This window comes from Chiloscyllium punctatum, chromosome 49 (genome assembly GCF_047496795.1).
Source record: "Chiloscyllium punctatum isolate Juve2018m chromosome 49, sChiPun1.3, whole genome shotgun sequence".
Lineage (NCBI taxonomy): Eukaryota > Metazoa > Chordata > Chondrichthyes > Orectolobiformes > Hemiscylliidae > Chiloscyllium > Chiloscyllium punctatum.
The window spans coordinates 43,860,295-43,884,502 of NC_092787.1; the positions used below are offsets into that span (position 1 = coordinate 43,860,295).

The 24,208-nt window shown below is 44.8% G+C and overlaps 1 protein-coding gene across 2 annotated transcripts in view; it reads right to left on the bottom strand.

The window, feature by feature from the left end:
• LOC140469643 (B box and SPRY domain-containing protein-like) overlaps positions 1 to 24,208 on the bottom strand; it is a 103,150-nt gene that overhangs the window by 22,012 nt on the left and 56,930 nt on the right. Inside the window, exon 1 of one of the 2 annotated variants that reach the window (XM_072566345.1) lies at positions 17,135 to 17,676. The exons of the other annotated variant lie outside the window; for it this stretch is intronic. Coding sequence (XP_072422446.1) covers positions 17,135 to 17,428 — 294 coding nt within the window. The 5' untranslated portion in view covers positions 17,429 to 17,676. Of the gene's footprint in view, positions 1 to 17,134; positions 17,677 to 24,208 lie in introns of those variants that run through there. 2 annotated transcript variants of the gene reach the window in all.

Genomic DNA, 24,208 nt, shown 5'->3' on the forward strand with positions numbered 1-24,208 from the left:
GAAGAAAAACAAATTTTACATTTTTAAAAGTTCTCAGAACAAAGATCTCTTTCTCTTGTGCTTGCATGGCTTTTTTACAGATACTCCAAAAATATCGCCAAATGCTGCAGGTTAATTATTATGTATCATAACAGACTTACACTCCATTGAAAGCAAGAGGCAATCAGCTCTGTCCATTCATTGACTGAGTGGTGACTGAACCACACTAAAGGGGTCAGCTTGGATTCAGGTCTCTGATGTGGGACTAAAACCTCATGATCTTCTGTATGAGGAACAATATGTCATGATGCCAAGCAAAGACCTTGATAGACCACACCAATACGGAAAAGCAAACTCATTAAAGGATAAATTAGTCTTACACTGCATACAGTATAACCTGAGAATGACAGAATGAACTCCATGGCTTCATTGTGCAGACAGATTATACAACCCAGGATTGTTATCCTTAGATGTAGAAAGTTAAAGGGTGATATATTTGAATTTTTCAAGAAACAAAGGGGAACATATAAGTTAGATAGAGAGAAATTGTTTCCTATGGTTAGGGAGTCTAGGATTAAGCAAATTAGTCAAAAAATTAGAACTAGACTTTTCAAGAGAGAAATTAAGAGATACATTGACACCAAAAAGCCTATTCCTGCTCCTAATTCACATGTACATAGATATTTCGAATTCTCTTCCACAAATAGTGACTGCACCAATCAATTATGGATCTTAAAGCTCAATCTGATCTATTTTGTTACCCAAAGGCTAATGGGGTAAAGACTGAGTTAATGAAGTTAGGTCACTGATCAGCTAATATCTCACTGAGCTCAGGCTTCATCCAGAGGCTCACTGATGATGTTACTTAGTATGGTGATGAAACGTCTGAAAAACGAACCTTCCAGCTCAATGAGCAAACCTACACTCTATGACTATGACTCTACACATCCACAATCTCACTAAGTAGCAGAACAGGCTCAAGTGATGAAATAGCACCTCTTTCTGTTCCTATGTCCCAATGAACCATGGCACCACTTCTGCGATTGAAGAATTCCAGCTCACTCAATGTGTTAAAAGACTCAATTCATCAGGATTTGTTGGCTCATAGCTTTAGGCATACATCAGCTCACCATTCAAACAGCGAGGTTACATAGGAACCTTTAAGAATTTCAGTTAGGACATGCATTGCTGTAGTTCTGGGTTAAGCTTGTACTGCGTGATCAGTGAATGAAAGGAAATTTCAGGAAAGGAAACCCACCATTACCCAGTCTCGTCTTTATATGACTCCACTCTGAGAGCTTGTGGATGGTTAATTGTTAACGCTATGTAATGGGTTTGAGCAACACATTCAAAATTTAAAAACATCTCGACAGAAGGTCCAATATCTTCTTGGGAACATTAGAAACAGGAGCATGCCATTTAACCCCTCAAGCCTGACCCACTATTTAATTTGATCATGATTTGGAGCTGCTGGTGTTAGACTGGCGTGGACAAAGTTAAAAATCACACAAACCAGGTTATAGTCCAGCAGGTTTAATTGGAAGCACTATAACCTGGTGTTGGGTGATTTTTAACTTGATCAAGGCAGATCTGCACTGAGAATATCATAAATAGGAGCATTTAGCCTTTGAGCCTGTTCCTCTATTCAATGTGATCATAGTTGATCTTCTACCTGAACTCCACTTACCGACCTGCATTCTTTGATTCATTGAAAGTGTTGACTCCAGTCTTTTGCAGTAGAGTATACAAGTAAAGCAGTCTTGCTAGGACTGGACATTGGCGTTGGTGAAACCACACCCCAAGTACTCAACACAGTCTGGATCTATTTAAGGGGGGAAATTCACTAGCATCACAGATAGTTCAGAGAAGATTTATTAAGTTAACTCGGGGAATGAAGGGATTGTCTTCTGAAGAAAAGTTGAGCAGATTAGGCCTGTACTCATTAGCATTGAGGTTATCCTATTAAAACATGTAAGATTCTGACAGGGGCTTGATAAGGTGGATGATGAGAGGATGTTGCCTAACGTAGGGAAATCTCAGAAGCTCAGATCGAAAGAGGTCACCATTTAAGACAAAAATGAGGAGGCATTTCTTCTCTCAGAGGATTGGCCATTTTGAAATTCTGTAACCCAGACAGCACAGGAGGCTAGGCCATTCGATACATTCCAGACCGGGATAATGACTGCATTTGATCTACAAAGGAGTCAAGGGTTATGGGGGTCGAGTGTGTGTCAATAGCAGGGGTGCTGGCAGGAATGTGGAATTGACTGCATTGTTCTATCAGCCAAGATCTTATTGAGTGGTGAAGCAGATGTGAAGGACAAAATGGCCCACTCCTGCTCCTATTTCTGATGTTCTAATGTCAATCTAAAATCTACCAATCCTAGTGAAACATCCACTACCCTTCAGGATAGATAATTCCAAAGTTTCACAGTCCTATAAGAAGAACCTTCTCCTCAATTCAGTCACAAATCCTGTGGATGTGCCACTATGGTTTTGATTCTGCAGTCTCCCACAATTGGACAAACCTCTCATCACAGGGATCAATCTACTGTATCATCTAGGACCAAGAGGTTCTAGTTCTTAGCTCCCTGAAAGTGGTCACACAAGTAGATAGGTGGGAAAGAAGGCATATGGCTTGCTTGCCTTTATTGACTGGGACATTAAGAACAAGAGTCAGGAAGTGATGTTGCAGCTTTATATGACTTTGGTTAGACCACAATTAAAAGTATTGCATTTAATTCTCATAGCCACATTACAGCAAGGATGTGGAGGCTTTGGAGGTGCAGAAGAGGTTTACCAGGATGAGCTATAAGGAGAGGCTATACAAACTACGTTCATTTTCTCTGAAATGGCAAAGCCTGAGGGGAGGCCCGGTGGAAATCTGTAAAATTATGAGAGGCATAGATAGGGTTGACGGTAGGAATCTTTTTCCCAAAGTTGAAATGTCTAATACTAGGTAAGAGGGAGAAAATTTAAAGGAGTTGTGAGGGGCAATATTTTTACACAGAGGGTACTGAGTTCCTAGAAGGTCCTGCTAGGGGGTAGTGGTGGAGGCAAATATGATGGGGGCATTTGAGGGGCTTTTGGATAAGCACATGGAGGGACATGGACCATGGCCAGGCAGAAGGGATTATTTAACTTGGCGTAATGTTCAGCACAACATTGTGGGCGGAAGGGTCCATTCCTGTGCTGTGACTGTTCTATGTTTATGGCAAGTATATCTTTCCTTAGATATAGAGACCAAAACTGCGCACAGTACACCAGGCAGAGTCTTAACAAAACCCTATACAATAGCAAACTTCTGGGGCTCCCATTGACTAAACATTTAATTGGACCAATCATGTAAATACTGTGGTTACAAAAGCAAACCACAGGCCGGAAATTCAGCAGTAAGTAACTCACCTAATTCCCCAAAGCCTGTCCACCATCTGTTCCCCACTTACCTGGATAAGTACAACTCCAACAACACTCAGGAAACTTGACACCATAAAGGACAAAGGAACCTACTTGATTGACACCCCATCCATCACCTTCAACATTCACTCCTTTCAACACCAACACTCAATATTAGCAGTGTGTAATATTTACAAGATGTACTGCAGTAATTCACCAAGGTTCCTTAGATAGCATCATCCAAACTCACAACCACTTCCATCTAGAAGGACAAGAGCAGCAGATAGATGGGAACACCACCACATGCAAGTTCCCCTCCAAGCTGCTCACCGTGCTGATTTACAAACCCATCACCATTCCTTCAGTGTTGCTAGGTCAAAACTGGAAATCCCTCCCTAAAGGCACTGTGGGTCTACCTACAGCACATGGACTTCAGAAGTTCAAGAAGGCAGCTCTCAAAGGCAATTACGAATGGGCAATAAATGCTGGCCAACCTAGCAATGCCCATATCCCATGAATTTCTTTCTAAAAATCCTTCTTCTTTTACTCCAATCCCCTTGCAATAAGGCCAGGAAAACATTTACCTTTTTAATTGCTTGCTGTACCTGCATGCCATAGTTTTTGTGTTTCTTACACAAATACACCAAAGTCCTTCTGAATATCAACATTTAAAAGTGTCAAATCTTTTAAAAAATATTTTAGTTTTCTTGTTCTTGGACTCTAAAGTGAATCCACTTCATTACGCTTAACCTAGCTATATCTCTAGATAATTCTGGGTCCTCCATATTGCTTACATTTCTAATTAGCATGATACCAGCAGCAAATTGAGATACATTACTTACTATCTCTGTCTAAGTCATTAACATAAATTGTAAATAATTGAAGTTATGGACTGCAGCAGTTCAGGAAGACAGCTCACCATAAGGACAGCTAGAGATGGACAATAAATGCTGTCTCAGGCAGCAATACTCATCTCATGAATGAATGAAAATCACTTCAACACCGATCCTTGTTGCACTTCACCAATCACAGACCACCCACTTGGAAAGTGCCATTACTTTACTCTCTGCTTCCTGTCATTGATCCTCTACATTGCTGACATATTACCCCAACTCCACGAGATCAACTGTTTGCTGATTAACCATTTCTGTGACATCACATGTGTTTTAGAAATCCTAGATTCTACACCTATTACTTGCCATTTATCTAGAAGTTACCTCAAAAAACTCATAAGGCATTTGTCAAACCATATTGACTCTTTTGGATCATGTTTTTTTCTTTTAATTGCATAGTAAAAACTTAGAATGCGTACATTATGAAAGCAGGCCATTCAGCCCTTCGACCCTCCAAAGATCATCCCACCCAGATCCACCCTACTCATGCAACCCTGCATTTCCTATAGCTAACCCTCTTAGCCTGCACACCCCTTGACATGGGCAATTTTAGCATGGCCAATCTCCCGTACCTGCACATCTTTGGACTGTGGGAAGAAACTGGAGCACCCAGAGGAAACCCACACAGACACGGGGAGAATGTGCAAACTCCACACAGTCACCCAATGGTGGAATCTAACCCAGGTTCCTGGTGTGGTTAGGCAGCAGTGCTAACCACAAACTTCCTTAATAACAGATTCCAGTGGCTTTCTGATCACTGATGTCTGATTAACTGGTCTGACTGTAGTTTCCTGTTTTCTTCTTCTTCACTTTCTTAAGTAGCAGTACTCACTTGTTAATTTCCAAACCACAGAGATCATTCTAGAATATTTCAAATTTTGAAATAATAATTGCACAGATTTGTGTAGCATTTATAACTACTCAGATGACGTATCTGTGCTGTCATGCAAGAAGGCATGAAAAATATTCTGGCTTGAGTTAATAAGTGGCAAGTAATGTTCACAGCACATACGTTCCAAGCAATAAACATCTCCAACAAAAGAAATCTAACCACTTTATCATTCAGTAGCATTCATTTCTGAATACTCTATGATCAGTAGCCTAGGGTTACCACTGATCGAAATTTAACAGGACCAGACATACACAGTGGGTACAACAACAGGTCAGAAAATTCAGCAGTGAGTAATTCAACTCCCAACTCCTTAAAGACTCTCCACTGTCTACAAGGTGCATGTCCACAGCATGACGGAATACTTTACTCATCTGGATGAATGGCAGTTCAAGAATAATACCCAAGACACTTGCACCATCCAGGACAAAGCAACCATCTTGATTTGTACCCCATCCACCTTTTTAAATATTCACTCCCTCCACCAGCCACATGCAGCGGCAGCAATCTGTACCATATTCAAGGTGTACTACAGAAACTCTCCAAATTTCGTCTGACAATACATTAAAAACTTGCAACCTCTACCACTCAGAAAAGAGAAGCAGGCACCTGGGAGTCTGTACCTTACTGTCCAAGTCACACACCATCCTGACTCAGATATATACCTCTGCTCCTTCACATTCCCTGGGTCAAGCACCCAGCAAGATTCGAGAAACAGCAATGAGACCATTAATCCATCTATTTGCTTTAGCGTTTAGTTTTAGCTAGCTCATTTTGTTTAGGCGAGACAAGATAAACCCTATTTCTCACCAGTGGTTGGTGGATAACCCATTAAAGGCACAAAACAAACCACTCAAATATTAACAATTCTGAGTAGTTCAGGAGAAGGTCCATCACTTCTACATAACTGCAAATTCTTGTTTTTTTTCTGCTTTTCTTTAGTGGAGGACCATATAATAAAGGAGTACTGTATATTAAACTCCAAACTGAAGTTTAATAATGAAGGTACAACCATTAATAGCTCTGAGAATGGCTTGATTTGAATAAATGCATTGTCTAGAAAAGGGGCAGTGACTGCATCTCTTATATTGTGTAACACCAACATCATACAGAGACCTGAGGCCAGGCTGAGGAAAGACCAGAGGAGAGAAAGAAGCACAGCATCAGCAAGCAGGGACCCTGAGGGCTGTGGAATATACTCCCAATGAATCAGATTGGATAGGAATTGTGTGTGACAGGACAGATCCCTTACTGGATTGAAACCTACGGGCAAGTATCCCTCACCTGCCTGTGGAGGTAGAGAAACTGATCCTGTTAATAGGATATAAACGGTCTCTGAGTTATTTATAGAGTCATATAGCATGGCACAGGTCCTTCAGTTTAAGTTCATGCTGACCATAATTCCAAACTAAACTTGTCCCAGCTGCCTGCGCTTGACCAACATCCCTTCAAATATTTCTTACTCATGTACTTATCCAAATGTCTTTTAAATGTTGTAACTGTACTCGCATCCACCACTTCTGGAAGTTCATTCCACATTTGAACCACTATCTGTGTAAAAAGTTGCCCTTCTTGTCTTTTCAAAATCTTTCTCCTCTCACTTTAGAAATATGTCCTTGAGTCTTGGAATCCCCTACCCTAGGAAAAAGACACCTGCTATTCACCTCATCTGTACACTTCATGAGTTTATAAACCTCTTATAAAAGTCACCCCTTAACCTCCTGTGTTCCAGTCAAAAGAATTCCCAGCCTATCCAGCATCTCCTTAAAACTCAACCCTCCATTCCTGGCAACATCCTGGTAAATATTTCTGAACCCTTATCAGTTTGATAATATCCTTCCTATAACAGGGTGATCAGAACTGGACATAGCACTCCAGATGACTTCTAACTACCATCCTGTACATCCTCAACGTGATATCCCAACTCCTATACTCAAAAAGGTCTGAGCAATGAAGGCAAGCATGCTAAATGCCTTCTTAACCACCCTGTCCACATGTTATGCAAACTACAAAGAATTATGTACTGAACCCTGAAGTCTCTCCATTCTACAATACGACCTAAGTCCCAATTTAATTGTATAAGTCCAGCCTTTGTTTGTTTTACCAAAATGAAATACCTCACATTTATCCAAATTAAACTCCATCTGCCACTCCTCAGTCATTTGAAGCAATTGATCAAGATCTCTTTGTCATAATAGATAAACTTCTTCACTGTCCACTTTACCACCAATTTTGGTGTGATCCGCAAACTTACGTACTAACTATATTCTCATCTAAATCCTTCATACACATGAGCTTGTCTGCACACTGCCACAAGAAATCAATCCTTGCCTACATGAAGTTCGAAATTGCACAACACCAGGTTATAGTCCAACAGGTTTATTTGGAAGCATTAGCTTTCAGAGCACTGCTCCTTTTATCAGGTAGTTGTGGATGAAGGAGCAGCGCTCCGAAAGCTAGTGCTACCAAATACACCTGTTGGACTATAACCTGGTGTTGTGTGATTTTTAACTTTGTCCACCTGAGTCCAATACCGGCACCTCCACATCATAGCAACATGAAGTTCCACCAAGCTCTATATTATTGGGATATTAATCACTTGTGTTGATCAGTGATGTGATCTCTTTGAAGTACGAACACAGCTACATGTTGGCTCAGTGACTTTCTGTGGTGAGTACCAGAGACATAGAGTCATAGAGATATACAGGACAGAAGCAGACCCTTCGGTCCAACTCGTCCATGCCGATCAGATATCCCAACCCAATCTAGTCCCGCCTGCCAGCACCTGGCCCATATCCCTCCAAACCCTTCTTATTCATATACCCATCCAGATGCCTTTTAAAAGTTGCAGTTATACCAGCCACCACCACTTCCTCTGGCACCTCATTCCATACACATACCATCCTCTGCATGAAAAACTTGTCCCTTAGTTCTCTTTTATATCTTGCCCCTCTCATCCTAAGCCAATGCCCTCTAGTTCTAGACTCCCCCACCCCAGGGAAGAGACTGTCTATTTATTCTATCCATGCCCCTCATAATTTTATAAAAGTTCACCCCTCAGCCTCCGATGCTCCCGGGAAAACAGCCCAGCTTATTCAAATCTCCCTATGGCTCAAATTTTCCAACCCTGGCAACATCCTTGTAAATCTTTTCTGAACCCTTTCAAGTTTCACAACATCCTTCCGATAGGAAAGAGACCAGAACTACATGCAATATTCCAACAGTGGCCAAACCAATGTCCTGACTTCCCAACTCCTGTACTCAATACTTTGACCAATAAAGGAAAGCATACCAAAAGGTTCTTCACTATTCTATCTACCTGCGACTCCACTTTCAAGGAGCTATGAACCTGCACTCCAAGGTCTCTTTGTTCAGCGACACTCCCTAGGACCTTACCATTAAGTGTATACGTCCTGCTAAGGTTTGCTTTCCCAAAATGCAGCACCTCGCATTTATCTGAATTAAACTCCATCTGCCACTTCTCGGCCCATTGGCCCATCTGGTCCAGATCTTGTTATAATCTGAGGTAACCTTCTTCGCTGTCCACTACACCTCCAATTTTGGTGTCATCTGCAAACTTATTAACTACACCTCTTATGCTCACATCCAAATCATTTATATAAATTATGAAAAGTAGAGGACCCAGTACCAATCCTTGTGGCACTTCACTGGTCACAGGCCTCCAGACTGAAAAACAACTCTCCACCACCTTCTGTTTTCAACCTTTGAACCAGGTCTGTATCGAAATGGCTAGTTCTCCCTGTATTCCATGAGATCTAATCTTGCTAACCAGTGTCTCATTGGAAATCTTGTCAAACACCTTACTGAAATCCATGTAGATCACGTCCACTGCTCTGCCCTCATCAGTCCTCTTTGTTACTTCTTCAAAAAATTTCAATCAAGTTCACGAGACATGATTTCACACACAAAGCCACGTTGACTATCCTTAATCAGTTCTTGCCTTTCCAAATACATGTAAATCCTGTCCCTCAGGATTCTCTCCAACAACTCACCAACCACTGATGTCAGGCTCACTGGTGTATAGTTCTCTGGCTTGTCCTTACCACCCTTCTTAAACCTTGGCATCACGTTAGCCAATTTCCAGTCTTACGGTACTTTACCTGTGACTATCGAGGATACAAATATCTCAGCAAGAGGCCCAGCAATCACTTTCCGAGCTTCCCACAGAGTTCAAGGGTACACCTGATCAGGTCCTGGGGATTTTGACACTTTTATGTGTTTCAAGACATCCAGCTCATCCTCCTATGTAATATGGACATTTTTCAAGATGTTACCATCTATTTCCCTACATTCTATATCATCCATGTTCTTTTCTATCGTAAACACTGATGCAAAATACACACAAAGGCCGCCCTGCTGATCTTTGAGGGGTTCTTTTCTCTCCCTAGTTACACTTTTGTCCTTAATGTATTTGTAAAAAGCCTTTGGATTCTGCTTAACTCTATTTGCCAAAGCTATCTTATGTCCCCTTTTTGACATCCTGATTTCCCTCTTAAGTATACTCCTACTGCCTTTAAAGTCTTCTCAGGTTTCATTCGATCTATCTTGTCTATACCTGACATATGCTTCCTTCTTTTTCTTAACCAAACCCTCAATTTCTTTAGTTATCCAGCATTCCCTACACCTACCAGCCTTTCATTTCACCCTAACAGGAATACACTAACCCTTGACTCTCATCCATGCTTCACTCTATTCTCTTTCAAAGCTGCAACAGAGTATTTTCCTCCTCCTTAAACTGCAATTGGGTGCAGTTTCCCTGTAAAAAGAAAGTAGAAGCTGGGCAGGGCTCTAACTGTTCATTACTGCTTGATGAATCCGCGTCAGATGCCATATCACTTGCCCTTCACTCCTCCCTAGAACATTTTGACACCAAGAACAGCTACATAAGAATCCTACTCATTGACTACAGTTCAGTCGTTAACACTATTTCCCCTCGAGATTGATTGCTAAACTTAGTGATCTCAGACTAAGCCCTTCTCTCTGCAACTGGATCCTCAGCCCTTCTCTCTGCAACTGGATCCTCAGCTTCCTGACCCACAGGCCACAATCAGTGAAGACTAGGGACAATATTTCATCCTCACTAACACTCAACACTGGAGACCCCCCCCCCACCCCCCACCAGGGGTGTGTACTCAGTCCCCTACTGTACTCACTGTATACCCCTGACTGCATCGCCAAATACCAGACTAATGGTGCACTGAGAACAACCGAGCTCTCAATGCGGGCAAAACCAAGGAACTCATTATTGACTTTCGGCGGGATGTTACTCATGCCCCCCTCATACATTAACAGCACAGAGGTGGAACGAGTGGAGAGTGTCAAGCTCCTGGGAGTGATCATCCACAACAAGTTTTCTTGGACTCTCCGTGTGGACGCACTGGTTACAAAGGCCCAACAACGTCTCTTCTTCCTCAGGCAGCTGAGGAAATTTGACATGACGGTGAATACCCTTGTTGACTTTTCTAGGTGCGCCATGTATCACTACCTGGTATGGCAACTGTACCATTCAAGATCAGAGACGGTTACAGAGAGTGGGGAACTCGGCCCGGACAATCACAAAGGTTAACCTCCCACCCATAGAATCCATCTACCAGGCCCACTGTCAAGGAAAGGCCACTAGCATTCTTAAAGATCCATCCTACCTGGCAATTAGATTAGATTACTTACAGTGTGGAAACAGGCCCTTCGGCCCGACCCGCCGAAGCGTAACCCACCCATTCCCCTACATTTACCCCTTTTACCTAACACTACGGTAAATTTAGCATGGCCAATTCACCTGACGTGCACATCTTTGGACTGCGGGAGGAAACCGGAGCACCCGGAGGAAACCCACGCAGACACGGGGAGAACGTGCAAACTCCACACAGTCAGTCGCCTGAGTCGGGAATTGAACCCGGGTCTCTGGCGCTGTGAGGCAGCAGTGCTAACCACTGTGCCACCGTGCCGCCCAATGTTTTTGTACAACCTCTACAACTGGGGAGAAGGTACAGAAGCCTGAACACACGCACCAGCTGGTTTTGAAACAGTTTCTACCCTAGTGTTGTTAGAATACTGAATGGACTCTCAAACTCTTAACATTCACCTGTACCTGTGTTTTTGTTTTTGCCACTGTTTACCTATTATTTACTATTTATGCTACTTAATTATGTAATCAGCCTGTATTGCTAGCAAGACAAAGGTTTTCTCTGTGCCTTGGTACACGTGACAATAAATTCAATTCAATTCAATTTAATTATTGAATGGCTATTGGACCAGGTTCAGCTGCAATCTCTCCACAGTTCAATAGTCCACAACCACTGTTTCGGCTCACATGGAGCAAGAGGCCAGAAATGTGGGAAATTAGATCCCAGCAAAGACCCAACTCCAGCCAAATAAGAAATCCACTGTATTCCAGCAAAAAGGGGAGGAAAGCAGAATCAAAATAGGAGGCAGGGAGAAGGGGAATGTGGAAATCTTGACTGGATTTCCCATCAGTGTCCAGAAAAACTTGAGAAGCTGCAAAAAACAATTACAAAATGATATCACAACAAAGATATTATAACAAATTTGTAAGGAGACCTCGGTTATTTGTAAGAATAACAGGGTGGTAATGGTAAAGGATTTTAACTTTCCAAACATAGACTGGGACTGCCATAATGTTAAGGGCTTGGATGGAGAGGAACATTTTATGTGTGTGCAAGAAAATTTTATGACTCTGTATGTGGATCTACCTACTAGAGAAGGTGCAAAACTTGACCTACTCTTGGGAAATAAGCCAGGGCAAGTGACTGAGGTGTCAATGGAGGAGCACTTTGGGGCCAGTAACCATAACTCTATTAGTTTTAAAATAGTGATGTAAAAAGATAAATTGGATCTAAAAACTAAAGCTCTAAACTGGAGAAAGGCCAATTTTGATGGTATTAGGCAAGAACGTTCAAAAGTTGATTGGGGAGTCGCATGTTCATAGGTAAAGGGATGGCTGGAAAATGGAAAGTCTTCAAAGATGAGATAACAGCTACCCAGAGACAGTAGGTTCCTGTTCGGGTGAAAGAAAATGCAGGTAAGTGTAGGGAATGCTGGATGACTGGAGAAATTGATGTTTTGGTCAAGAATAAGAACAAAGCATGTGTTAAGTAAAGACAGCAGAAATCGAATGATCCCTTAGAAGAGTAATAAAAACAGTAGGAGAATACTTAAGAGGAAAATCAGGAGATGATAAAAAGGGGACATGATATAGCTTTAGCAAATAGGATTAAAGAGAATCCAAAGGGATTTTACAAATACGTTCAGAACAAAAGGATAACTAAGGAGAGTATAAGACCTTTAAAGATCAGCAAGGCCACCTATGTGTGGAGCTGCAGGAGATGGAGGAAATACTAAATGAGTATTTTGCAGCAATGTTTACTTTGGAGAAGGATATGGAAAATAGAGAACTTGGGGAAATAAATAGCAACATCTTGAAAAATGTCCATATTACAGAGGAGGAAGTGCTGGATATCTTAAAACGCATAAAGATGAATAAATCCCCTGGGACCTGATCAGGTGTACCCTAGAACTCTATGGGAAGCTAGGGAAGTGATTACTGGGCTCCTTGCTGAGATATTTGTATCATCAATAGCCAGAGTCAAGGTTCTGGAAGGCTGGAGGTTGGCTAACGTGGTGTCACTACTTAAGAAAGGTGGTAAAGAAAAGCCAGGGAATTATAGACTGGTGAGCCTGACATCGGTGGTGGGCAAGTTGTTGGAGGGCATCCTGAGGGACAGGAACTACACGCATTTAGAAAGGCAAAGATTGATTAAGGATAGTCAGCATGGCTTTATGCGTGGGAAATCATGTCTCACGAACTTGATTGAGTTTTTTTGAAGAAGTAATGACGAGGATTGATGAGGGCAGAGTGATGGACGTGATTTATATGGACTTCAGTAAGATGTTCGACAAGGCTACTCATGATAGACTGGTTAGCAAGGTTAGGTCATAGCTAGATATGTGGCTGCAGAACTGGCTCAAAGCTAGAGGACAGAGGATGGTGGTGGAAGGTTGCCTTTCAGACTGAGGCCTGTGACCAGTGGTGTGCCTCATGAATCAATGCTGAGTTCACTGCTTTTCGTCATTTATGTAAATGACTTGGATGTGAATTCAGCAGGTATGGTTAGTAAGTTTGCAGATGACACCAAAGTTGGTGTAGTGGACAGCGAAGAAGCTTACCTCTGAGTAAAATGGGATCTTGATCAGATGGGCCATGAGCTGAGAAGTGGCAGATGGAGTTTAATTTAGATAAATGTGAGGTGCTGTAGTCTGGAAAGTCAATTCAGGGCAAGACTTATACACTTAATGGTAAGGTTCTGGGGAGTGTTGCTGAACAAAGAGACCTTGGAGTGCAGGTTCATAGTTCCTTGAAATTAGAATCACATGTAAATAGGATAGTGAAGAAGGCATATGGTATCCGTGCCTTTGTTGATCAATGTATTGAGTATAGGAATTGGGAGGTCATGTTGCAGTTGTACAGGACATTGGTTAGACCATTTTTGGAATATTGCATGAAATTCTGGTCTCCCTGTGATAGGAAGATTTTTGTGAAACTTGGAAAGGTTCAGAAAAGATTTACAAGGATGTTGCCAGGGTTGGGGGGTTTGAGCTATAGGAACAGGCTGAATATTTTCCCTGGAGCATCGGAGGCTGTGGGGTAACCTTTTAGAGGTTTATAAAATTATGAGGGGCATGGACAGGGTAAATAGACAAGGTTCTTTTCCCTGGGGTGGGGGAGTCCAAACATAGAGGGCAGAGAGGTTTAGAGTGAGGGGAAAGATTTAAAAGAGACCTAAGGGGCAACTTTTCCACGCAGTGTATGGAATGAGCTGCCAGAGGTGGTGGCTGGTACAATTACAACACTTAAAAGGCATCTGGATGCGAATATGAATAGAAAGGGTTTAGAGGGATATGGGCCAAATACTGGCAAATGGGGGACCAGATTAATTTCAGATATCTGATCAGTGTGGATATGTTGGACCAACAGGTCTATTTCCATGATGTATATCTCTATGACTCTACAACTATAATGAAACTTAGTCAGAAAAAAAAAGAACTTACATGGTGAGCCTGGCGTCAGTGGTGAGTAAGTTGTTGGTGGGGATTCTAAGAGACAGGATTTACATGCATTTGGAGAGGCAAGGGAAGATTAGGGATAGTCAGAATGGCCTTGTGTTTGGGAAATTGTGTCTCACAAACTTGATTGAGTAGTTTGAGAACATGACCAAGAAGATAGCTGAGGACAGAGCAGTAGATGGTGTCTACTTGAATTTTGGCAAGGCCTTTGACAAGGCTCTGCATCGTAGAGTGGTTAGTAAAGTTAGATTACATGAGATCCATGGAGAATTGCCAACTGGATTCAAAATTGGCTTGATGGTAGGATTCAGACAATGGTGGTGAAGGGTTGTTTTTTGAACTGGAGGCCTGTGACCAGCAGCGTTCCACAGGGTTCAGTGTTGGATCCACAGTTGTTTGTCATTCGTATAAACGATTTGGATGAGAATGTAAGTAGCATGGTATAATGGACAGTGAAAACTATCTGAGGTTACAATGAGAACTTGATCAGCTGTGGCCAACAGGCTGAGGAGTGGCGGTTGGAGTTTCATTTAGATAATGCAAGGTGTTTTAGTAAGACGAACAAGGACAGGACTTACACAGTTAATGGTAGAGCCCTGGGGAGTGCTATCGATACAGAGAGGCCTAAGGGTTCAGGTATACAGTTTCTTGAAAATGGCGTCACAGGAACATAGGGTGGTGAAGAAGGCATTTGGCACACTTGTTCAAAACATTGAATATAAAAGCTGGGATGTCATGTTGGGGCTGTACAAGATAGTGATGAGGCCCCTTTTGAAACAGTTCCGGTCAGCCTGCTACAGGAACGACAGCATTCTGTTGGAAAGGGCGCAGAAAAGATTTGCAAAGATGCTACTAGAACTGAGGGTTTGAGTCATAAGGAGAGGCCGGACAGGCTGGAGCATAGGAGGTTGAGGGGTAATCTTATAGAGGTTTATAAAATCATGAGGGACACAGATAAGGTGAATAACAAAGATCTTTTCCCTAGAATGAGGAAGCTCAAACCTGGGTACATATTTTTAAGGTGGAATAAGAAAGATTTAAAAGGAACCTGACAGGCAACTTTTTTACACCAAGGGTGGTTCATACGTGGAATGAACTGCCAGAGGAAGTGGTAGATGTGGGTTCAGTTACAATGTTTAAAAGATATTGGGATAGGTACATGAATAGAAAAGGTTTAGAGGCATGTAGGCCAAATTCAGGCAAGAGGGACTAGTTTAGTTTGGGAAACTTGTTTGGCATGAATGAGTTGGACTGAATGATCTGTTTCCACGCTGTCTGACTCGATTTATGTAGTGTACTTCACAATCACTGGACATGTCAAAGCATTTTTACAGCCAATCAAGAGCTTTTTAAAGTGTGGTCACTATTGTAATGTAGGAAATGCAGTAGACAATTTGTGCACAGCAAGCTCCCATAAACAGCAATACCATAATCCGTCTTTGTGATGCTGTTGTCTGAGGAATATGTATTGTCCAAAACACTGGGAACTAGTCCCCTCCATTTTTCTGAAACAGTACCATGGGGATGTTTACATTGACTCAAACAGGCAGATGGGGATCTTGGTTTAACACCATATCTGACAGATGGCATCTCTGACAGTGCAATGCTCCTTCATTACCGAAGCAGCAGCCTGGGTTTTTTTTGGCCTGTGACTCAGAGGGTTAAGGGATGATCTGACTGCAACCTTTAAGATTATGAAGTTTTAATTTGGTAGAAAAGGTTTCTTCTTGGGAGTGGGACTAGGAATTACAAATATTAGCCAATTACTGCTAAATTCTATGGAATATGAATTATGGAATATGGAATAGGACCGATGGGCTGAATCACAGTTGTTAGTCGGGAGTCTTTTTGCTGACAGGTCTGTCCATTCCTGTGCAGGAGGCAGTCTCATCCATCGGTTCAGGGATTGGAACATGATCTCAGCATGAGGAAGAGGGAGGACAGTCTACAGAATGATCCATGTCCCCACACACCCAGAGTCAGTCCCCACAGCCGCCAAGGCCATAACACCCCTGACTGAACCCCATACTGATGATTCAGTACATTCTCCAGATCACATTACTGCAGCCTCCTGCTACTGCAGATCCCGGGGGGGGGGGGGGCTCAGCCCATACCACATCCGGGTACAGCCTTCCTTTACATCCAATCTCCCAAATGATGCTCTCGGTACCATTATCCCGATACCCCTCAGCTCTCCGTTACCCCGATACCCCTCAGCTCTCCGTTACCCCGATACCCCTCAGCTCTCAGTTACCCCGATACCCCTCAGCTCTCCGTTACCCCGATACCCCTCAGCTCTCCGTTACCCCGATACCCCTCAGCTCTCAGTTACCCCGATACCCCTCAGCTCTCCGTTACCCCGATACCCCTCAGCTCTCCGTTACCCCGATACCCCTCAGCTCTCCGTTACCCCGATACCCCTCAGCTCCATTACCCCGATACCCCTCAGCTCTCCGTTACCCCGATACCCCTCAGCTCCGTTACCCCGATACCCCTCAGCTCTCCGTTACCCCGATACCCCTCAGCTCTGTTACCCCGATACCCCTCAGCTCTCCGTTACCCCGATACCCCTCAGCTCTGTTACCCCGATACCCCTCAGCTCTCCGTTACCCCGATACCCCTCAGCTCTCCGTTACCCCGATACCCCTCAGCTCTGTTACCCCGATACCCCTCAGCTCTCCGTTACCCCGATACCCCTCAGCTCTGTTACCCCGATACCCCTCAGCTCTCCGTTACCCCGATACCCCTCAGCTCTCCGTTACCCCGATGCCCCTCAGCTCTCCGTTACCCCGATGCCCAGGTATGAATGCCCTCATTGACCCTGATGCCGTGTGCCTGGTCCTTCCCCCTGGTGCCCTCCCCATCTTTCACTCACCCTCATGCGGTCCGCCGCCTCCCCGATGCTGGTTCCCAGGTGCTTGCTGCAGGGTCCCGGGATGGCACAGGGCGCACACACCGCCCTGCCCTCAGTCAGGCAGTACCAGCCGGGCTGACCGCGGTGCAGCGGGCACTCCCCGCAGTCAGGGGCCGGGGCAGCGAGGAGCTGGCTGCCAGGCCGCCGGCAGGTGCAGGGTGGGCGGCTCGCTTCCCCTTCCTCCCCCCGGCAGCAGCTCGGGCAGGCAGCGGAGACCGGGGCTGGCTGTGTGGGCTCAGAGTCCCTGCTCTCCATCTGGGACACGGTCAGAGAGGGAGCCGAGCGGCCGGTTCCAGGTGAATGCGGAAATACAGATCCATTCAAAGGTCAGCAGGGGAGTAGGAAGAGAGCTGAAAGTAGCAGTGCAGGAAATACAGGAGAGGGAGAGGCAAACTGCAGTCACCAAACCGAACCTTCAGAATACATTTATCAAAAAACATTTTACAAAAAAAGTGCAAGAAATAACACTTTTAAACTCCAGGACGCAAGAAATTAATGGGAAATGTGTACCACATTTACTCTGGTAGAGGGCACTCAGTCCTCCACACAAATATTTCGCAGTCAATCGAAACGTTGCATTGAAGTAATGAAGTAACTGCATTTCTATAGCGCCTTTCAGCAAAGGCCCAAAGTTCCTCACAATGTAAAGTGTTGCATGTTGTTTGTAGACCGTCAGGTACAGCTCAAATACAGACTCTGCATCTTCGTGTCACTACAACAGCTACAATGGTAACTTAACCGTCACATTTAATGCTTAATACCTGAAGCATCTTTCTCAAAAGCCTGGCCTCGCACGCAGACAGCAGAAGCTGAGACATAGACAGGGTTCGCAAGTTTGAGACATACTTAGCTGGGGTTTGTATGTGGCGAGAATGAGGACCGCAGATGCTGGAGATCAGAGACAAGATTAGAGTGGTGCTGGAAAAGCACAGCAGGTCAGGCAGCATCCGAGGAGCAGGAAAATAAACGTTTCGGAACGTCGACTTTCCAGCTCCTCGGATGTTGCCTGAACCTTCTGTGCTTTTCCAGCACCACTCTAATCTTGTCTGGGGTTTGTATGTGGTCAGGGGCGGGGGCATACACAGTTTACAAATAAGAGGAGGTGCATTTAATTATTTTTATTACTCTCTTCATTTGTAAGCATAGCCATGTGTGTATGTTTTTTTTAAATTTCTTTCTTTTTTGAAATAGATTTTGGTGTGTTCTCTCCAAAACACTTTGTGACGTGAAAATTTTAAATGACGTACAGCAAATTCTCCTCAGGGTTAAAAGTTTAGTTTATCCATGAATTCAAACCCACGAGTTGATTGTCACAACACATACACATTCAAGCAAACAAGGAAGAAAGACGAAACGAAAATAAAAATGGTTGCAATTTGGAATAATTTAAAAACATAAAGTTATGAGCATTAATTCACATTTTATTTTACTTCAGTCCTGAAGTCCATGAGCAGTGAAGGTCCTTTTCCTTTGGCTGATCTTACAGAATCACTGTACTGAACTATAGTGCACTTTTGATGTGTAATTTGAACTATGCGACATACTTTTATAAATATTGTGAATAACGTATATTTTTAAAGAAAAAGAAATTGCTGATTTTGGCAACTCACATCCACAAATTAACAACATGTGTGGCTGCACACGAGGAACTCTATCAGCACGTCACTTCTAAATGCTTGCAACTCATGAAGAGAGATAGGTTTATACAGCACAGAAACAGACCCTAAAATGTTTTTAAAAGCTATACTTCCTCGTGTACATTTTGAAATGAACTTTGCTGGTTTAAAACATAGCCACTGCAAATTAGGTGATACCAGTTAACCAAACTTTCTGGAAAATTCCAGTCAGTGGTAACCAGGACAGGGTTTATATTATTCTTCTGGGATGTCATAGCCTTGCATTGTGTGCACCACAAAAGACCAGGAATATAGATGCCTCTTGTTAGTTCTGACCAAAAAGGGTGGGGGTGCTATTGAAACACATTATGCCTGAAGTGAGCAAAAGGCAATATTTATCTCATACAAGCCAGTGGTGGTCACGACGAGGCACACATAAACTACACTATTAGCTAAAGTAACATCCTGTCACATGCACAAAAACTCCCACTCCCATGACCAATTTAACATTACTGTCTAGACTCAAGGAAAAGCTAGTCTTTTGTTAACATTATTGCCTTGACAGAACACCAGACTTAGTTAGGCTGACCTTTTGTCCCAAACTTTCTTAAGCCTGGTTTCTGGAAGAAATCCTCCATCCACCTGAAAAGGGAACCCAGAACACAGACACAGCTCTAAGCCACCATCAGAAGTGATTCTGGAAGATAAGCCGAGAAAAAGGAACCTCCACTGGCCAAGGGTTTCGAGACTTAAGTAAAAAAAAGTGCATTAATGCTCATAATGTTGAGCTTCTAAATTATTTCCTAATTGTAGCCTTTCTTTCCTTTCCTTCTTTTCTCTTTCTTCCTTGTATACTTGAGTGTGTACGTACTGTCACAATCAACGCCTGGGTTCAATACATCAACCTCTCCATCCCTCTCACCCATTCCAACCTCTCACCCTCGGAACATGCAGTCCTCCACTTCCTTCGTTCCAACCCCAACCTCACTATCAAACCGGCAGACAAGGGAGGCGCGGTAGTAGTTTGGCGCACCGATCTTTACACCGCTGAGGCTAAACACCAGCTCGCGGACACCTCCTCCTACTGCCCCCTTGACCATGACCCCACCTCCCACCACCAAACCATCATCTCCCAGACCATCCATAACCTCATCACCTCAGGGGATCTCCCATCCACCGCCTCCAACCTCATAGTCCCACAACCCCGCACCGCACGTTTCTACCACCTGCCCAAAATCCACAAACCTCAGCCTGCTCCTGCCCCACCGAACTCATCTCTGCATACCTCGACACGGTCCTGTCCCCCTTAGTCCAAGAACTCCCCACCTACGTTCGGGACACCACCCACGCCCTCCACCTCCTCCATGATTTTTGCTTCCCCGGTCCCCAACGCCTTATCTTCACCATGGACATCCAGTCCCTGTACACCTCCATCCCCCATCACGAAGGACTCAAAGCCCTCCGCTTCTTCCTTTCCCGCCGTACCAACCAGTACCCTTCCACTGACACCCTCCTTCGACTGACTGAACTGGTCCTCACTCTGAACAACTTCTCTTTCCAATCCTCCCACTTCCTCCAAACCAAAGGAGTAGCCATGGGCACCTGCATGGGCCCCAGCTATGCCTGCCTCTTCGTAGGATAAGTGGAACAGTCCATCTTCCGCAGCTACACTGGCACCACCCCGCACCTTTTCCTCCGCTACATCGATGACTGTATCGGCGCTGCCTCGTGCTCCCACCACCTTCCACCCCCACCTCAAATTCACCTGGACCGTCTCAGACTCCTCCCTCCCCCTCCTCGACCTTTCCATTTCTATCTCTGGCGACCGAATCAACACGGACATTTACTATAAACCGACCGACTCCCACAGCTACCTCGACTACACCTCCTCCCACCCTGCCCCCTGTAAAAACACCATCCCATATTCCCAATTCCTTCATCTCCGCCGCATCTGCTCCCAGGAGGACCAGTTCCAAAACCATACAACCCTGATGGCCTCCTTCTTCAAGGACTGCAATTTCCCCCCCAGACGTGGTTGACAATGCTCTCCACCGCATCTCTTCCACTTCCCGCTCCTCCACCCTTGAGCCCCGCCCCTCCAATCGCCACCAGGACAGAACCCCACTGGTCCTCACCTACCACCCCACCAACCTCCATGTACAGCGTATCATCCGCTGTCATTTCCGCCACCTCCAAACGGACCCCACCACCAGGGATATGTTTTCCTTCCCCTCCCCTATCAGCGTTCCGAAAAGACCACTCCCTCTGTGACTCCCTCGTCAGGTCCACACCCCCCACCAACCCAACCTCCACTCCCGGCACCTTCCCCTACAACCGCAAGAAATGCAAAACTTGCGCCCACACCTCCCCCCTTACCTCCCTCCAAGGCCCCAAGGGACACTTCCATATCCACCACAAATTCACCTGCACCTCCACACACATCATCTATTGCATCCGCTGCACCCGATGTGGCCTCCTCTATATTGGGGAGACAGGCCACCTACTTGCGGAATGTTTCAGAGAACACCTCTGGGACACCTGGACCAACCAACTCAACCACCCCATAGCTCAACACTTCAACTCCCCCTCCCACTCCACCAAGGACATGCAGGTCCTTGGACTCCTCCATCGCCAGACCATAGCAACACGACAGTTGGAGGAAGAGCGCCTCATCTTCCACCTAGGAACCCTCCAACCACAAGGGATGAACTCAGATTTCTCCAGTTTCCTCATTTCCCCTACCCCCACCTTGTCTCAGTCAAATCCCTTGAACTCAGCACCGCCTTCCTAACCTGCAATCTTCTTCCTGACCTCTCCGCCCCCACCCCACTACGGCCTATCACCCTCACCTTAACCTCCTTCCACCTATCACATTTCCAACGCCCCTCCCCCAAGTCCCTCCTCCCTACCTTTTATCTTAGCCTGCTGGACACACTTTCCTCATTCCTGAAGAAGGGATCATGCCCGAAACATCGATTCTCCTGTTCCTTGGATGCTGCCTGACCTGCTGCGCTTTTCCAGCGACACATTTTCAGCTTTGAATACATGAATAAACTAGATTTTTGTTGATTTAAATACTGTATGTGGTACTCTGAGATGCTTCACTGCGCCTTATCAAATTATGGGTCATATTTACAATACACCAGTGGTTGCCGAAACCCCAATTGTGAGCAACTATTCACTAATCCAGAACTGTACATAATTTCAAACAAGCTATTTCATTGTATACTGCACATGTGCAAAGAGGCGCAATTTTGGAATAGAATTCTATATAGAGCAAGGGAAGGGACAGATGGAGAATACGAGGAAGTGATGGACTGTTAGAGTGAGGAAGGAACAGATGCTAAGGAATGAGGAAGGAATGGAAGAGACAGAAGGGATGGGAGGCATCCTCCTCCCCCTTCCTTTCCACCCACTTCTCTATCCCTCTCCATTCAGCCCCTCAAGACTGCCCCACCATTCAACAAGATTGGCGGCACGGTGGCACAGTGGTTAGCACTGCTGCCTCCCAGCACCAGAGACCCGGGTTTAATTCCCGCCTCAGGCGACTGACTGTGTGGAGTTTGCACATTCTCCCCGTGTCTGCGTGGGTTTCCTCCGGGTGCTCCAGTTTCCTCCCACAGTCCAAAGATGTGCAGGTTAGGTGAATTGGCCATGCTAAATTGCCCATAGTGTTAGGTAAAGGGGTAAATGTAGGGGAATGGGTGGGTTGCGCTTTGGCGGGTCGGTGTGGACTTGTTGGGCCGAAGGGCCTGTTTCCACACTGTAAGTAACCTAATCTAAAGATCTGGCCCAAGTGTCAACTCCTCTTTCATGCCTGATTCTCATAGCCCTGAACTCGCCAATGCTTCAAAGCTCCCTGTACCTTCCCACAGAGTTCAAGGGTACACCTGATCGGGTCCTGGGGATTTATCCACTTTTATGCATTTCAAGACATCCAGCACCACCTCCTCTGTAATATGGACATTTTTCAAATGTCACCATCTATTTCCCCACATTCTATATCTTCTGTGTCCTTCTCCACAGTAAACAAATGCAAAATATTCATTTAGTATCTCTCCCATCTCCTGAAGCTCCACACATAGGCTGTCTTGCTGATCATTGAGGGGCAGAAAAATGTGTTGCTGGAAAAGCGCAGCAGGTCAGGCAGCATCAAAGGAGCAGGAGAATCAACGTTTCGGGCATAAGCCCTTCTTCAGGAATGAGGAAGGTGTGCCAAGCAGGCTAAGGTAAAAGGTAGGGAGGGGCATTGGGAATGTGATAGGTAGAAGGAGGTTAAGGTGAGGCTGATAGGCTGGAGTGGGGTGGGGGCGGAGAGGTCGGGAAGGAGATTGCAGGTCAAGGAGGCGGTGCTGAGTCCGAGGGTTGGGACTGAGATAAGGTGGGGGGAGGGGAAATGAGGAAGCTGGAGAAATCTGCATTCATCCCTTGTGGTTGGAGGGTTCCTAAGCAGAAGATGAGGCGCTCTTCCTCCAGGCGTCGTGTTGCCATGGTCTGGCGATGGAGGAGGCCAAGGACCTGCATGTCCTTGGCGGAGTGGGAGGGGGAGTTAAAGTGTTCAGCCATGGGGCGGTTGAGTTGGTTGGTGCGGGTGTCCCAGAGGTGTTCTCTGAAACGTTCCGCAAGTAGGCGGCCTGTCTCCCCAATGTATAGGAGGCCACATCGGGTGCAGCGGATGCAGTAAATGATGTGTGTGGAGGTGCAGGTGAATTTGTGATGCATATGGAAGGATCCCTTGGGGCCTTGGAGGGAAGTGAGGGGGGAGGTGTGGGCTTTCCGGAATGCTGATAGGGGAGGGGAGGGAAATATATCCCTGGTGGTGGGGTCTGTTTGGAGGTGGCGGAAATGAAGAAGGATGATACGATGTATCTGGGGGTTGGTGGGGTGGTAGGTGAGGACCAGTGAGGTTCTGTCCTGGTGGCAATTGGATCATTCTCCTGATCATTGAGGGAACCTATTCTTTCCCTAGTTACCCTTTTGTCCTTAATGTATTTGTAAAAACCCTTTGGATTCTCCTTAACCCTATTTGCCAAAGCTATCTCATGCCCCCTTTTTGCCCTCCTGATTTCCCTCTTAAGTATATTCTTATTGCCTTTGCACTCTTCTAAGGATTCACTCAATCTCTCCTGTCTGTACCTGACATATGCTTCCTTCTTTTTCTTAACCAAAACCTCAATTTCTCTAGTTATCCAGCATTCCTTCCATCTACCTACCTTGCCTTTCCCTCTAACAGGAATATACTATCTCTGGGCTCTCGTTATCTCAGTTCTGAAGGCTTCCCATTTTCTAGCCGTCCTTTTACTTGCAAACATCCGTCCCCAATCAGCTTTTGAAAGTTCTTGCCTAATACAATAAAAATTAGCCTTCCTCCAATTTAGAAATTCAATTCTTCTCATCTTTGTTTCAAATGAGCATCCCC